Below are 13821 nucleotides of genomic sequence, written 5' to 3'. Positions count from 1 at the left end.
CCCACCGTCTCCCCTCTCAGCCCCCTCCCCCCTACGACACCCACCCTCTCTCCTCTCAGCCCTCCCTCCCCCCTACAACAGCCACTGTCTCCTCTCAGCCCCCCCTACAACACCCACCGTCTCCCCTCTCAGCCCCCCCCCCCCCTACAACCCCCACCGTCTCCCCTCTCAGCCCCCCCTACAACACCCACCGTCTCCCCTCTCAGCCCCCCCCCCCTACAACCCCCACCGTCTCCCCTCTCAGCCTCCCCCTACAACACCCACCGTCTCCCCTCTCAGCCTCCCCCTACAACACCCACCGTCTCCCCTCGCAGCCCCCCCTCCCCCCTACAACCCCCACCGTCCACCCTCTCAGCCCCCCCTACAACCCCCACCGTCTCCCCTCGCAGCCTCCCCCCCTACAACCCCCACCGTCTCCCCTCGCAGCCTCCCCCCCTACAACCCCCACCGTCTCCCCTCGCAGCCCCCCCTCCCACCTACAACCCCCACCATCTCCCCTCTCAGCCCCCCCCTACAACCCCCACCGTCTCCCCTCTCAGCCTCCCCCTACAACACCCACCGTCTCCCCTCTCAGCCTCCCCCTACAACACCCACCGTCTCCCCTCGCAGCCCCCCCCCCCACAACACCCACCGTCTCCCCTCTCAGCCTCCCCCTACAACACCCACCGTCTCCCCTCGCAGCCCCCCCCCTACAACCCCCACCGTCTCCCCTCTCAGCCTCCCCCTACGACCCCCACCGTCTCCCCTCTCAGCCTCCCCCTACGACCCCCACCGTCTCCCCTCTCAGCCCCCCCCCTACAACCCCCACCGTCTCCCCTCTCAGCCTCCCCCTACAACACCCACCGTCTCCCCTCTCAGCCCCCCCCCCCCTACAACCCCCACCGTCTCCCCTCTCAGCCCCCCCCCCCCCCTACAACCCCCACCGTCTCCCCTCTCAGCCTCCCCCTACGACCCCCACCGTCTCCCCTCTCAGCCTCCCCCTACGACCCCCACCGTCTCCCCTCTCAGCCCCCCCCCCTACAACCCCCACCGTCTCCCCTCAGCCCCCTCCCCCCTACAACCCCCACCGTCTCCCCTCAGCCCCTCCCCCCTACAACCCCCACGTCTCCCCTCTCAGCCCCCTCCCCCCTACAACCCCCACCGTCTCCCCTCAGCCCCTCCCCCCTACAACCCCCACCGTCTCCCCTCAGCCCCTCCCCCCTACAACCCCCACCGTCTCCCCTCAGCCCCTCCCCCCTACAACCCCCACGTCTCCCCTCTCAGCCCCCTCCCCCCTACAACCCCCACGTCTCCCCTCTCAGCCCCCTCCCCCCTACAACCCCCACCGTCTCCCCTCAGCCCCTCCCCCCTACGACCCCCACCGTCTCCCCTCAGCCCCTCCCCCCTACGACCCCCACCGTCTCCCCTCTCAGCCCCCTCCCCCCTACAACCCCCACCGTCTCCCCTCAGCCCCTCCCCCCTACAACCCCCACGTCTCCCCTCTCAGCCCCCTCCCCCCTACAACACCCACCGTCTCCCCTCTCAGCCTCCCCACTACAACCGGCACCGCACCGCCTCCCCTCTCAGCCCCCTCCCCCCTACAACACCCACCATCTCCCCTCTCAGCCTCCCCCTACAACCCCCACCGTCTCCCCTCGCAGCCCCCCCTCCCACCTACGACCCCCACCGTCTCCCCTCTCAGCCCCCTCCCCCCTACGACACCCACCGTCTCCCCTCTCAGCCCCCTCCCCCCTACGACACCCACCCTCTCTCCTCTCAGCCCTCCCTCCCCCCTAAAACAGCCACTGTCTCCTCTCAGCCCCCCCTACAACACCCACCGTCTCCCCTCTCAGCCCCCCCCCCTACAACCCCCACCGTCTCCCCTCTCAGCCTCCCCCTACAACACCCACCGTCTCCCCTCTCAGCCTCCCCCTACAACACCCACCGTCTCCCCTCGCAGCCCCCCCTCCCCCCTACAACCCCCACCGTCTCCCCTCTCAGCCCCCCCTACAACCCCCACCGTCTCCCCTCGCAGCCCCCCCTCCCACCTACAACCCCCACCGTCTCCCCTCGCAGCCTCCCCCCCTACAACCCCCACCGTCTCCCCTCGCAGCCCCCCCTCCCCCCTACAACCCCCACCGTCTCCCCTCGCAGCCCCACCTATAACCCCCACCGTCTCCCCTCGCAGCCTCTCCCCCTACAACACCCACCGTCTCCCCTCTCAGCCTCCCCCTACAACACCCACCGTCTCCCCTCGCAGCCCCCCCTCCCCCCTACAACCCCCACCGTCTCCCCTCTCAGCCCCCCCTACAACCCCCACCGTCTCCCCTCGCAGCCCCCCCTCCCACCTACAACCCCCACCGCCTCCCCTCGCAGCCTCCCCCCCTACAACACCCACTGTCTCCTCTCTCCCCCCCTACAACCCCCACCGTCTCCCCTCTCAGCCTCCCCCTACAACACCCACCGTCTCCCCTCTCAGCCTCCCCCTACAACACCCACCGTCTCCCCTCGCAGCCCCCCCCCCCTACAACCCCCACCGTCTCCCCTCTCAGCCTCCCCCTACGACCCCCACCGTCTCCCCTCTCAGCCTCCCCCTACGACCCCCACCGTCTCCCCTCTCAGCCCCCCCCTACAACCCCCACCGTCTCCCCTCTCAGCCCCCCCCCCCTACAACCCCCACCGTCTCCCCTCTCAGCCTCCCCCTACGACCCCCACCGTCTCCCCTCTCAGCCTCCCCCCTACAACCCCCACCGTCTCCCCTCTCAGCCCTCTCACCTACAACCCCCACCGTCTCCCCTCTCAGCCCTCTCACCTCAGGGTTGACACTGAGGTGTGAGCGCTGTAGACTAGAGCGTGGGTGGACACTGAGGTGTGAGCGCTGTAGACTAGAGCGTGGGTGAACACTGAGGTGTGAGCGCTGTAGACTAGAGCGTGGGTGGACACTGAGGTGTGAACGCTGTAGACTAGAGCGTGGGTCGACACTGAGATGTGAACGCTGTAGACTAGAGCGTGGGTGAACACTGAGGTGTGAGCGCTGTAGACTAGAGCGTGGGTGGACACTGAGGTGTGAGCGCTGTAGACTAGAGCGTGGGTCGACACTGAGGTGTGAGCGCTGTAGACTAGAGCGTGGGTGGACACTGAGGTGTGAGCGCTGTAGACTAGAGCGTGGGTGGACACTGAGGTGTGAGCGCTGTAGACTAGAGCGTGGGTGGACACTGAGGTGTGAGCGCTGTAGACTAGAGCGTGGGTGGACACTGAGGTGTGAGCGCTGTAGACTAGAACGTGGGTGAACACTGAGGTGTGAACGCTGTAGACTAGAGCGTGGGTGGACACTGAGGTGTGAACGCTGTAGACTAGAGCGTGGGTGGACACTGAGGTGTGAACGCTGTAGACTAGAGCGTGGGTGGACGAGGGCCTTTTAGTTCATGTCTAAAACAGATACAGTACATGTGGAGGGGATGCCAAGACTGGAAGCGTCGATTATGTTCTTTTAGAGGGGATAACAATTTTTTTTTTTAACGAGTACTCATTTGTGAATGAACTGGAGAGTCCCTTTTTACTCGGCCCCTGGCTGCTCTGCGGCGGCTATTTTTGTGAATGAATTCCTGAAAGGCAACGCTATCAGAGCTCGGCAGATCAGCTCTTTGTATCAGAGGAGAAGACAGGAAGACACTCACTGAGCCCTACCACAAACACTTCCACTACGTAACCACTTCCTGTTTCTCTCCCCGTTTCTCTCCCACTTCCTTTCGTTTTTCTTGTCACTCACACTCTCTCTCTCCCTTTTGTACACACTCCCTTTCTTGCTCTCTCCCCTTCTCACTCGCTTCCTGTCTCTCTCCCCTTCTCACTCGCTTCCTGTCTCTCTCCCCTTCTCACTCGCTTCCAGTATTTCTCTGTCCTTTGTTTCTGAGAGAGAGAGAGACCCTGGATCTGCCCTCATTCAATATTTTTCATTCTATTTCCGTTTTATTTTTCTTGTCACTCACTCTCTCTCTCCCTTTCGTACACACTCCCTTTGTTTTTCTCTCTCTCTCCCCTTCTCACTCGCTTCCTGTCTTTCTCTGTCCTTCTCACTCGCTCTCCCCTTCTCACTTGCCTTTCTCTGATTTTCACTTGCTTCCTGTCTTTCTCTGTCCTTCTCACTCGCTCTCCCCTTCTCACTTGCCTTTCTCTGATTTTCACTTGCTTCCTGTCTTTCTCTGTCCTTTGTTTGAGAGACACAGAGAGACACAGAGAGACACAGAGAGACACAGAGAGACACAGAGAGAAACAGAGAGACCCTGGATCTGCACTCATTCAATATTTTTCATTCTATTTCAAGGTGTTTAAACATCAGAATGAATTATTCTCATAATTGGGTTTATTATACTTGGGGAGCGGTAGGACAGGAAGTTAGTACTCCAGCCATGTTGTGTTGACTCTGTGTTACAACTCTAAACTAACGAGGAAGGAGAGAGTCTCCCGGGTCCCCCAGCTAGCTACTGCAGATGAGGGCCATTTACATCATTTAATTCCCCCATAAGCCTTTGGCTTCATTTAATGTATTATCAAATTAATTTAGAGAATTATACAAATCCCTGGATCTGCACTCATTCAATATGTTTCATTCTATTTCAAGGTGTTGTTTTTATAGTTGTTAAACATCAAAAGGAATTATTCTCATAATTGGGTTAACTGTACTTGGGGATCGTACTGTAGAAACTGATCGTCTAAATCCCCTGTTATTATTCCATGGCTTCAAAGGAATCAGACCCATAAAAGTATAATCTCTTCTGTTTTTATTTCTTTGTTCACGTTTGTTGTGAATAAAACTCCGTTCACAGACAGTTGGGACTGTAGTTGGCGTTCCCTAGCAACAGGTGATCTACATGCTACTGTGGTCCTGGTTGAAAGACCCTTTCAGACCTGATCAATGAGCTGAGGAGCCGTCTCCCAAGCTGCTTGGTCTGTCTGGAGGACTGGCCCATGTTTACTTTGAATGGGTAATAAGTTCCTCTGGGTAGGGCTTTGACGGTCATGACATCCGGTTATTGTCATGCAAAAGAAAACCGTCTCACGGTAATTGACCGTTGATGAACATAAACACGTTTAGCATCTCCAGGCCTCCACGCCGCTGATGCACACCTTTTTGAAACATCTACATTTAAAAAAAGGATAATAAATCAATGTTATATTTTAGGCAGGTCTAAAGAAACATGATATGAAGAAAAATGTATTTCAGAAGAACAGAATATGATCTGGCTATACAGCATGTTATCTGGCTATACAGCATGTTATCTGGCTATACAGCATGTTATCTGGCTATACAGCATGTTATCTGGCTATACAGCATGTTATCTGGCTATACAGCATGTTATCTGGCTATACAGCATGTTATCTGGCTATACAGCATGTTATCTGGCTATACAGCATGTTATCTGGCTATACAGCATGTTATCTGGCTATACAGCATGTTATCTGGCAATGCTCCATGCTATAGGCTTTAGGCTTGTTCATTTTAGCGGACAAGATATGCTTATTATAAGTCCCCTGACATTATTTTATATTATGATTTTATATTAAGAAGAATATAATTGAACTTAGCTGAATAAAATAGAAAGGATCTTTTTTCCCCATTCTAGAGCGAATGTGCATATGAAGTGGTTATGTTGAGAGTAAAAGTGATCATTTGAAACAGGTCCTATAAGCTAGATATAGACTAATTTGGCAACTTTAGTAGTGAATGATACAAACTTTAGATTGTCTTACAAATCAGAACATATACGGGCTGCATGAGGCGACTATAGAATATTGATGATGTGAGAAAGTAAAAAAAAAAAAAAAAAGAAGCTTGTTCCTCGTTCTCAGTCTGCACAAGCTGTTCTCTCTGTTCTCTTCTCTTCAGACTATTTCGTCTTGTCTTTACTAAAATATGTAACACTTATTTAGATTTAGAATGGCCCGTTTTATCAAATGGTCAGGAACAGGAGGCAGACCTGTCATCCTTATGCACTCAGAATAGCGAATGGAGGCTACTGGTTAGTTTTTTCCACTCGTGCCTCGTAGGCTACGCCGGTTATTTCACGCCCACACGTCAACCACTGTTTCAGGAGCGTGCAGCCTCTCGCAGCGCAACAGGTTATACTCCGACCCAAACTCTGTATGCCACGGGCTCTCCAAACCCTGTTCCTGCAGCTACCCAGTACTCTGTATGCCACGGGCTCTCCAAACCCTGTTCCTGCAGCTACCCAGTACTCTGTATGCCACGGGCTCTCCAACCCTGTTCCTGCAGCTACCCAGTACTCTGTTTGCCATGGGCTCTCCAAACCCTGTTCCTGCAGCTACCCAGTACTCTGTATGCCACGGGCTCTCCAACCCTGTTCCTGCAGCTACCCAGTACTCTGTATGCCATGGGCTCTCCAACCCTGTTCCTGCAGCTACCCAGTACTCTGTATGCCATGGGCTCTCCAACCCTGTTCCTGCAGCTACCCAGTACTCTGTATGCCACGGGCTCTCCAAACCCTGTTCCTGCAGCTACCCAGTACTCTGTATGCCACGGGCTCTCCAACCCTGTTCCTGCAGCTACCCAGTACTCTGTATGCCATTGGCTCTCCAACCCTGTTCCTGCAGCTACCCAGTACTCTGTATGCCACGGGCTCTCCAAACCCTGTTCCTGCAGCTACCCAGTACTCTGTATGCCACGGGCTCTCCAAACCCTGTTCCTGCAGCTAACCCAGTACTCTGTATGCCACGGGCTCTCCAAACCCTGTTCCTGCAGCTAACCCAGTACTCTGTATGCCACGGGCTCTCCAAACCCTGTTCCTGCAGCTTACCCAGTGCTTAATTTTGGAAACCAAGTGAAATCTGTTCGGGAACATCGATAGTAACATGTTTTCACAATGAAACAAATTTAATTAAACTGTTGACAGCCCTCTCTATGCCCGCTGAAGAAAGGAATGAAGGAGAGAGGGGAGGAGATGGAAACGCACAGTGGTAAGATACTCTATAGCTAAAGGTAATGTCAAACTATTAACTATGGAAATATATAAAAATGCCCTATTACTAGGCTATTCAAATACAAATCCACTATAATTGTAGGCTTATTTATTTGACCTTTTATTTAATTAGTCAAGTCAGTTAAGAACAAATTCTTATTTTCAACGACAGCCTAGGACAGTGGGTTAACTGCCTTGTTCAAGGGGCAGAACGACAGATTTCTACCTTGTCAGCTCGGGGGATTCGATCTTGCAACCTTTCGGTTACTAGTCCAACGCTCTCTAACCACTAGGCTACCTGCCTGCCCCAAATGTGTTTAATTTTGGAGTATAGGCTAAACTAATTATGCACCAAAGACATCTTAAATACATTTTAAAAAGTGTTTTTCTGCCCTGTGTAATATGTAGTAAGCTATGTATTGTATAATGGCACAATCCAGTATTTTAATTCAGGTGGTTTTTTTGGGGTTTGGGCTCATATATACCTCTATGCATCAGCTCTAATACTCATATGGATGTTTTGAATGAATCATCCCCTTAGAAAACGCTGTCCATTTGTTGTGTTAGGCTTTGAAACGACATCCAGAACCACCATGTTTTCCATTCAGGTTCAACCTGTTGAACTTATTTATTCAAATTGATCAATCACAGTGTGGTTAGTTTTAAAAAGAACCATACTGTTTTGATGATAAGTGTTTGATGGGATTTTCGATTGCACTGGTAACAGTGGTTAGAGGGACAATAGCCCTGAGGACCAGGCCATTAGGACCTGATGATCATTAGAGAGTTGGGTACTACCAACGCATGTCCAGAGTGCATAAAAGTGCATAAAAGTTCACGTGGAATTTTACTGCACTCATGACTGCCTGTGTGAAGGTAATACAGTCACCGCAACAGCCCTACCTCTGGCTGTACCTCTGACTGTACCTCTGGCTGTACCTCTGGCTGTACCTCTGGCTGTACCTCTGGCTGTACAAGCAGACTGGAATCCCTGACACTACACACTTTGACTCCAATTTGACTCTAATTTGACTCCAATATATGGAAAATACTTTGAATCAAGTGTACTAATACCATATAGTCATGTATTAGTTTATATATATATATAATATAATACACAGATTTACTTGTATAGTTGTAGTATAATATTGTTACTTTATTACTACACAGCGGTTTTCGTTATAATTCAAGTATTTCACCATTGGTAGACTCCTGGCTCCAGTGTATATCAGGCCAAATCTAGGACTCCAGACTGTTATCTCGCAGACAACACTATATATATATATATATATATAAGACTCCTGGCTCCAGTGTATATCAGGCCAAATCTAGGACTCCAGACTGTTATCTCGCAGACAGAGATACTTCTGTATAGATAACAGTCTGGAGTCCTAGATATGGCCTGATATACACTGGAGCCAGGAGTCTTTTATATATATATATATATATAGTGTTATGTGTACACCCCTTCTAATTAGTGGATTAGGCTATTTCGGTCACACCCGTTGCTGACAAGTGTATAAAATCGAGTACACAGCTATGCAATCTCCACAGACAAACATTGGCAGTAGAATGGCCTTACTGAAGAGCTCAGTGACTTTCAACGTGGCACCGTCATAGGATGCCACCTTTCCAACAAGTCAGTTATTGACTTGCTGTTCTTGTGCAGTGGCAACAGTTTCGTGAAGGCCCTTTCCTGTTTCAGCATGACAATGCCCCTGTGCACAAAGTGAGGTCCATACAGAAATGGTTTGTTGAGATTGGTGTGGAAGAACTTAACTGGCCTGTACAGAGCCCTGACCTCAACCCCATCAAACACCTTTGGGATGAATTGGAATGCCGACTGCGAGCCAGGCCTAATCGCCCAACATCAGTGCCCGACCTTCGTAATGCCCTCGTGGCTGAATGGAAGCAAGTCCCCGCAGCAATGTTCCACCATCTAATGGAAAGCCTTCCCAGAAGAGTGGAGGCTTTTATAGCAACAAGGGGGGACCAGCTCCATGTAAATGAGATGTTTGACGAGCAGATGTCCACATACTTTTGGTCATGTAGTGTAGTTCAACCTCTTTTCAACACCTTTGTCCTCTCCTCTTGTAAAATTCTGTATTTTCAGAAGAGCCGGAAAGGGGCCAACTTATCCCAGTGTCACGGCCCTTCCATCCTGTTCTATTCTTGTGAGATAGGCGCGACACAAACATCCAAGGCGTTTTGATTTAGAGGTGACAAGAGAAAGTGTTCCTGTTCTGGGGACGTTGTTCACCTGTTGGGTAATGAAGTGACGTGGGGCTGTAAGAACAAACCGGTTGGGCATCTCGTGAGGTTTATCTCAAACTTTGACAGCACTGATTTGAATCACACAGACAACAGTTATAGAATTCCTTTGCTTGGATGAAATAACATTTCCTTATTAGCTAGCATATTGTGAGGTGAAGCTGCCTTGTGTAAAGGGTGTGACGGTGTTCTATAACCAGTGTGTGTTTCCCTCTCTGCAGGTTGAACTGTACTCCGTGCGCGGGCCTATGTCCTAAGATGTGTTCGGGGGTGAAGGTCGTAGACTCTGTGACAGCAGCCCAGGCTCTTAGAGGATGCACTGTGCTCAACGGTAGCCTGGTTATCAAGATCCGTGGAGGAAGTAAGTACAGTATACCCTCGCTACCTTTCACCCTCGCAAATATTCACCCTCGCTACCACCTACCCTCACTACCTTTCACCCTCACTACCTACCACCCTCGCTACCTACCACCCTCGCTACCTTTCACCCTCGCTAACTTTCACCCTCGCTACCACCTACCCTCACTACCTACCACCCTCACTACCTACCACCCTCACTACCACCACCCTCACTACCTACCACCCTCACTACCACCCACCCTCACTACCTACCACCCTCGCTACCTACCACCCTCACTACCTACCACCCTCGCTAACTTTCACCCTCGCTACCACCTACCCTCACTACCTTTCACCCTCACTACCTACCACCCTCGCTACCTACCACCCTCGCTACCTTTCACCCTCGCTACCTTTCACCCTCGCTACCTTTCACCCTCGCTAACTTTCACCCTCGCTACCACCTACCCTCACTACCTTTCACCCTCACTACCTACCACCCTCACTACCACCCACCCCCACTACCTACCACCCTCACTACCTACCACCCTCGCTACCTTTCACCCTTGCTACCTTTCACCCTCGCTACCTATCACCCTCGCTACCTATCACCCTCGCTACCTATCACCCTCACTACCTACCACCCTCACTACCTACCACCCTCACTACCACCTACCCTCACTACCACCTACCCTCACTACCTTTCACCCTCACTACCTATCACCCTCACTACCTTTCACCCTCACTACCTATCACCCTCACTACCTATCACCCTCACTACCTACCACCCTCACTACCTATCACCCTCACTACCTACCACCCTCACTACCACCCACCCTCACTACCACCCACCCTCACTACCACCCACCCTCACTACCAACCACCCTACAACCTACCGCCCTCACTACCACCCACCCTCACTACCACCCACCCTCGCTACCACTCACTACCTACCACCCTCGCTACCTTTCACCCTCGCTACCTTTCACCCTCGCTACCTTTCACCCTCGCTAACTTTCACCCTCGCTACCACCTACCCTCACTACCTTTCACCCTCACTACCTACCACCCTCACTACCACCCACCCCCACTACCTACCACCCTCACTACCTACCACCCTCGCTACCTTTCACCCTTGCTACCTTTCACCCTCGCTACCTATCACCCTCGCTACCTATCACCCTCGCTACCTATCACCCTCACTACCTACCACCCTCACTACCTACCACCCTCACTACCACCTACCCTCACTACCACCTACCCTCACTACCTTTCACCCTCACTACCTATCACCCTCACTACCTTTCACCCTCACTACCTATCACCCTCACTACCTATCACCCTCACTACCTATCACCCTCACTACCTACCACCCTCACTACCTATCACCCTCACTACCTACCACCCTCACTACCACCCACCCTCACTACCACCCACCCTCACTACCACCCACCCTCACTACCAACCACCCTACAACCTACCGCCCTCACTACCACCCACCCTCACTACCACCCACCCTCGCTACCACTCACTACCTACCGCCCTCGCTACCTACCGCCCTCGCTACCTACTGCCCTCACTACCTATCACCCTCACTACCTACCACCCTCACTACCACCCACCCTCACTACCACCCACCCTACAACCTACCGCCCTCACTACCAACCGCCCTCACTACCAACCGCCCTCACTACCAACCGCCCTCACTACCTACCGCCCTCACTACCTACCGCCCTCACTACCACCCACCCTCACTACCTACCGCCCTCACTACCTACCGCCCTCACTACCAACCGCCCTCACTACCTACCGCCCTCACTACCTACCGCCCTCACTACCTACTGCCCTCACTACCAACCGCCCTCACTACCTACCGCCCTCACTACCTACCGCCCTCGCTACCTACCGCCCTCACTACCTACCGCCCTCGCTACCTACCGCCCTCGCTACCAACCGCCCTCGCTACCTACCGCCCTCGCTACCTACCGCCCTCGCTACCTACCGCCCTCGCTACCTACCGCCCTCGCTACCACCCACCCTCGCTACCACCCACCCTCGCTACCACCCACCCTCGCTACCACCCACCCTCGCTACCACCCACCCTCGCTGCCACCCACCCTCGCTACCACCCACCCTCGCTACCTACCGCCCTCACTACCTACCGCCCTCACTACCAACCACCCTCACTACCTACCGCCCTCACTACCACCCACCCTCACTACCTACCGCCCTCACTACCACCCACCCTCACTACCTACCGCCCTCGCTACCACCCACCCTCACTACCTACCGCCCTCACTACCAACCACCCTCACTACCTACCGCCCTCACTACCACCCACCCTCACTACCTACTGCCCTCACTACCACCCACCCTCACTACCTACCGCCCTCGCTACCACCCACCCTCACTACCTACCGCCCTCACTACCTACCGCCCTCACTACCAACCGCCCTCGCTACCTACCGCCCTCACTACCAACCACCCTCACTACCTACCGCCCTCACTACCACCCACCCTCACTACCACCTACCCTCACTACCTTTCACCCTCACTACCTTTCACCCTCACTACCTATCACCCTCACTACCTATCACCCTCACTACCTATCACCCTCACTACCTACCACCCTCACTACCTATCACCCTCACTACCTACCACCCTCACTACCACCCACCCTCACTACCACCCACCCTCACTACCACCCACCCTCACTACCAACCACCCTACAACCTACCGCCCTCACTACCACCCACCCTCACTACCACCCACCCTCGCTACCACTCACTACCTACCGCCCTCGCTACCTACCGCCCTCGCTACCTACTGCCCTCACTACCTATCACCCTCACTACCTACCACCCTCACTACCACCCACCCTCACTACCACCCACCCTACAACCTACCGCCCTCACTACCAACCGCCCTCACTACCAACCGCCCTCACTACCAACCGCCCTCACTACCTACCGCCCTCACTACCTACCGCCCTCACTACCACCCACCCTCACTACCTACCGCCCTCACTACCTACCGCCCTCACTACCAACCGCCCTCACTACCTACCGCCCTCACTACCTACCGCCCTCACTACCTACTGCCCTCACTACCAACCGCCCTCACTACCTACCGCCCTCACTACCTACCGCCCTCGCTACCTACCGCCCTCACTACCTACCGCCCTCGCTACCTACCGCCCTCGCTACCAACCGCCCTCGCTACCTACCGCCCTCGCTACCTACCGCCCTCGCTACCTACCGCCCTCGCTACCTACCGCCCTCGCTACCACCCACCCTCGCTACCACCCACCCTCGCTACCACCCACCCTCGCTACCACCCACCCTCGCTACCACCCACCCTCGCTACCACCCACCCTCGCTACCACCCACCCTCGCTACCTACCGCCCTCACTACCAACCACCCTCACTACCTACCGCCCTCACTACCACCCACCCTCACTACCTACCGCCCTCACTACCACCCACCCTCACTACCTACCGCCCTCGCTACCACCCACCCTCACTACCTACCGCCCTCACTACCAACCACCCTCACTACCTACCGCCCTCACTACCACCCACCCTCACTACCTACTGCCCTCACTACCACCCACCCTCACTACCTACCGCCCTCGCTACCACCCTCCCTCACTACCTACCGCCCTCACTACCTACCGCCCTCACTACCAACCGCCCTCGCTACCTACCGCCCTCACTACCACCCACCCTCACTACCTACCGCCCTCACTACCAACCGCCCTCACTACCTACCGCCCTCACTACCAACCACCCTCACTACCTACTGCCCTCACTACCACCTACCCTCACTACCTACCGCCCTCACTACCACCCACCCTCACTACCTACCGCCCTCGCTACCACCCACCCTCACTACCTACCGCCCTCACTACCAACCACCCTCACTACCTACCGCCCTCACTACCACCCACCCTCACTACCTACCGCCCTCACTACCACCCACCCTCACTACCTACCGCCCTCGCTACCACCCACCCTCACTACCTACCGCCCTCACTACCTACCGCCCTCACTACCAACCGCCCTCGCTACCTACCGCCCTCACTACCACCCACCCTCACTACCTACCGCCCTCACTACCAACCGCCCTCACTACCTACCGCCCTCACTACCAACCACCCTCACTACCTACCGCCCTCACTACCACCCACCCTCACTACCTACCGCCCTCACTACCAACCACCCTCACTACCAACCGCCCTCACTACCTACCGCCC

General features: G+C 54.7%; 1 protein-coding gene across 4 annotated transcripts in view; it reads left to right on the top strand.

The window, feature by feature from the left end:
• The window catches only part of LOC139541620 (insulin receptor-like), a 206184-nt gene that overhangs the window by 144920 nt on the left and 47443 nt on the right, over nucleotides 1-13821 (top strand). For all 4 annotated transcript variants that reach the window (XR_011668371.1, XM_071346446.1, XM_071346445.1 and 1 more), the window contains one exon: nucleotides 9449-9588. Coding sequence is in view for 3 of the 4 variants with exons in the window: in XM_071346446.1 (XP_071202547.1) it covers nucleotides 9449-9588 (140 nt within the window). In the remaining variant the exon portion in view is untranslated. The remainder of the gene's footprint in view (nucleotides 1-9448; nucleotides 9589-13821) is intronic.

This window comes from Salvelinus alpinus, chromosome 16 (genome assembly GCF_045679555.1).
Source record: "Salvelinus alpinus chromosome 16, SLU_Salpinus.1, whole genome shotgun sequence".
Lineage (NCBI taxonomy): Eukaryota > Metazoa > Chordata > Actinopteri > Salmoniformes > Salmonidae > Salvelinus > Salvelinus alpinus.
Note: the sequence above shows the minus strand (reverse complement) of the source record. Positions and strands in the feature narration are given on the sequence as shown.